Consider the following 3,423-nt stretch of genomic DNA (forward strand, 5'->3'; position numbering starts at 1 on the left):
AAGAAAAAAGTATTAATCTGAGATAGACTTTAATTTTTTTGGTGTCACATCTTTAACAATCTAATAAATTCGCATTCAGTTTCAATGGGTTCATGTTATCTTAGTAATTCTTGAATGTCTTAAAAGTAAAGCTGACCACATTTCTATCTAAACTGTTTGCTTTGTTTATAGGATTTTAAACTGTCTACAGTTCTTAACCTCATCTGTTAAGTTCCCATGCCTGGAGAAGCTATCCCAACTCATCATGTGATAATTCAATTTGTACAATAAATTATGAACCTGGAAAAGCTGGTTGTCTTTATTTACAAGATATCAAAAATATAAAAACTGTACAAAATGCAACAAAGGCAAAAACTGGCAGTGACTTGGTCTAAATCTTTTAGTTTCCCAAAGCAAGGCTCAGTACTGGAGGTAAGCAACTGAAATGTCTGTCTGACTTCAAGTGTACTAGGTTGTATGTAGCTGTTTTAGCTGAAGTAGAACATGGAAGCTAAATTTCTTCACCTGGTTTATCGAGTGTTTGGGTGCACTCAAAACTCAACAGGTATATAAATTCAGATGTCAGTGGATGCTTGTACTTCATCTAGATCTAACAAAGGAACCCTACCTAGTTACATACATTCCACTAATCGTGGGCCAAGAAAAAAAAAGTTAGTGGATCATTTAACAGTTTTTGAGTGCCGTACAGTAACTATGTTTTTACAGCAGAAACATACATGCTCATAGGATTCTTCAGCTAAAATTCAAGATGATAGTATATTTCTGAATTTGAATCTTGAAGCAGGATGAATTATTGAAATCAACTGTTTTTCTAAACATAATAAATTAAAATAGCATTTGAACAGAAAATGCATAGTTTCCACACAATCCAAAGCACCATAAATGTCCCCTCCATGATCATAATACCTCTTATTCAACTAACGGAAATTAGTCAAATGTGGTTGCTATAGAAACGTGGAACTGTCCCGTTCAGATTTTCCAAGCAGCATACTTCCAGATCCATATAGACAAAAACATTCTTTGTAGCTTAAATATTAATCACTGAGGTATTTGCTTTTAGTCTCCCTTTTCAAAAACAGTAGCTTCCAAAAGGTCTTTAATACCGACGGTTTATTGTGGACTATAAGCTCCTGCAGCTAGAACCAGGTTTCTTCGAGTAAAATGAAGGTGTACAACTGGTGTTGATTTGGTCATATATGTTCCCAGCAACAACTCCTGTGAATTCTCAGGTAAATTTATATGCCCAGTGGCTGTAGTAAAGTCATCGGTCTCTAAATCCTCAAAGGCTTTGATAGCATCCCATAATCGAACTGTATTATCCATTGAACCTAAGGGGAAGTCAAAGGAAACCATTAGTTGCATCCATCATATTTACATTCGGACATTTTGTCCAGTACACTTTATGTATCTACTGTACATTTTGGGTGAAAAATCTAAATTTGACCAACAACTCTATTCCTTCCTAAGGAGCATTTCAAGCGGTACTTTAACCTGAGAAGTAATTCATGTATAGGGTGACACGCTGGAATCACAGCTAAAGGGAAGCAAAACCTAAAACACAAGGACTTAGTTTTGCAATCGTCAACACTGTTTCCTCTTAACATAGCATTTACCATAAAGCCATTAATAGTCATTTACCTGATGCCAAAATTTCACCATCTCTACTAAACCTAAGTGAACAGACTGTATCAGTGTGGCCTTTTAATTCTCCAACCATCAAACCATGTCCAATATCCCAAAGAAGTACTCTGCCATCTGTTGCTCCTGTAGCCAGGAATCTCCCATTGGGAGAAAATGTCAAGGAATGAATTGGTCCCTACAAAAGAAGTTCATAGAAAGGATCAAAGTAAAGTATGTCTAGGAAAATAAGACAAAATTTTAAGTTTTGTAGTAAGAATGGTGTCTGCAAAATTTATGTGTCATTTGTTTAAAAAATATTTTTATCTTGAAAGCAACCGTGGATGCTGGAATAAGTGTATAAAATACCTTGTGTCCAGTGAAGATCCTTACACAGTTACCATTTAGGACGTCCCAGAGTCGCACAGTTCTGTCTGCAGAGCCCGTAGCAACATAATTAGAATTTGGATGGAATCTGGTACAATTCACATCAGCAAGATGGCCAGCAAATATTCTTAAAGGCTGATAGTGGTCTGTAGCCCAGAGCCTTTTATAAAGTTATTGAAAGCAAAAGATGACAATTAGTACATAGCTGTGAAATGCCAAAAATCCATATGAAATAAATTCAGAAACATCCATATGAAAAGTTAGTTCTGAGTGGGCCCCCCACTTACTAGTTAACTGAGGGGAAGAAGAATGAGACTCAGTCCTGAGAGTTCATCTAGTACAATTTTTTTTTTTTTTTTTTTTTTTAAGCTGAGGTCTTGGCTGGGCACGGTGGCCCACGTTTGTAATCCTAGCACTTTGGGAGGCTGAGGCAGGTGGATCATGAGGTCAGGAGTTTGAGACCAGCCTGACCAACGTGGTGAAACCCCATCTTTACTAAAAATACAATTAGCTGGGAATGGTTGCACACACCTATAATCCCAGCTACTCAGGAGGCTGAGGCAGGAGAACTGCTTGAACCCAGAAGGTAGAGGTTGCAGTGAGCTGAGATGGCGACACTACACTCCAGCCTGGGCAACAGAGCGAGACTCTGTCTCAAAAAAAAAAAAATTCTGAGGTCTTGCTCTGTTGCCCAAGCTGGATTCAAACTCCAGGTTCCAGCAATCCTCCCACCTCAGCCTCCTCAGTAGCTGGGACTACAGGTGTGTACCACTGTAGCCAGCCAAAACTTAAGTTCTAGAACTCCAATACTCTGTATATTCTTCCTCCCCTATTCCTAGTCTAAACCACAGAAAAGTATTTTCCCCTCGTTCCGGCCACCAAATAGTTGTTTTGAGACGGTCTCACTCTGTCACCCAGGCTGGAATGCAGTGGTGCAATCTCGGCTCACTGCAACCTCCACCTCCTGGGTTGAAGCAATTCTGCCTCAGCCTCCTGAGTAGCTGAGACTACAGACACGTGCCACCACACCCGGCTAATTTTTGTATCTTTTTTTTTCAGTAGAGACAGGGTTTCGTCATGTTGGCCAGGCTGGTCTGGAACTCCTGGCCTCCCAAAGTGCTGGGATTATAGGCGTGAGCCATTGCACCTGGCCAAATAGTTTCTAACCTGAAATACCTTATCCTCAACTTCTAAGAAGATGACAGAGAAACATAAAGGTGCTCACAGTGGTATGGAAGACAAGGTTAAGCATCTGATGGGGGTGGAAGGGAGGATTGTTAATTAACTATTTTTTAAAAACCAGGATTCATATAGATGTAATTGCAGATATAATAATACTCCTGCCCCAATTTCTTTTTTTTTTTTTTTTGAGACGGAATCTTGCTGTGTCGCCCTGGCTGGAGTACAGTGGCCGGATCT

The 3,423-nt window shown here is 39.4% G+C and overlaps 1 protein-coding gene across 1 annotated transcript; it reads right to left on the reverse strand.

The window, feature by feature from the left end:
• Positions 1–271: 271 nt before the first annotated feature.
• LOC108523935 (transcription initiation factor TFIID subunit 5-like) lies at positions 272–2,164 on the reverse strand (the record flags this gene model as incomplete). Its single annotated transcript, XM_017864703.1, has 3 exons — positions 272–1,328; positions 1,639–1,816; positions 1,987–2,164. Coding segments are annotated over 3 exons (574 nt in total), but the record flags the coding sequence as incomplete, so codon positions are not given.
• Between the last annotated feature and the right edge of the window lie 1,259 nt (positions 2,165–3,423).

Source organism: Rhinopithecus bieti, unplaced genomic scaffold (assembly GCF_001698545.2).
Source record: "Rhinopithecus bieti isolate Rb0 unplaced genomic scaffold, ASM169854v2 scaffold_80070, whole genome shotgun sequence".
Taxonomy (NCBI): domain Eukaryota; kingdom Metazoa; phylum Chordata; class Mammalia; order Primates; family Cercopithecidae; genus Rhinopithecus; species Rhinopithecus bieti.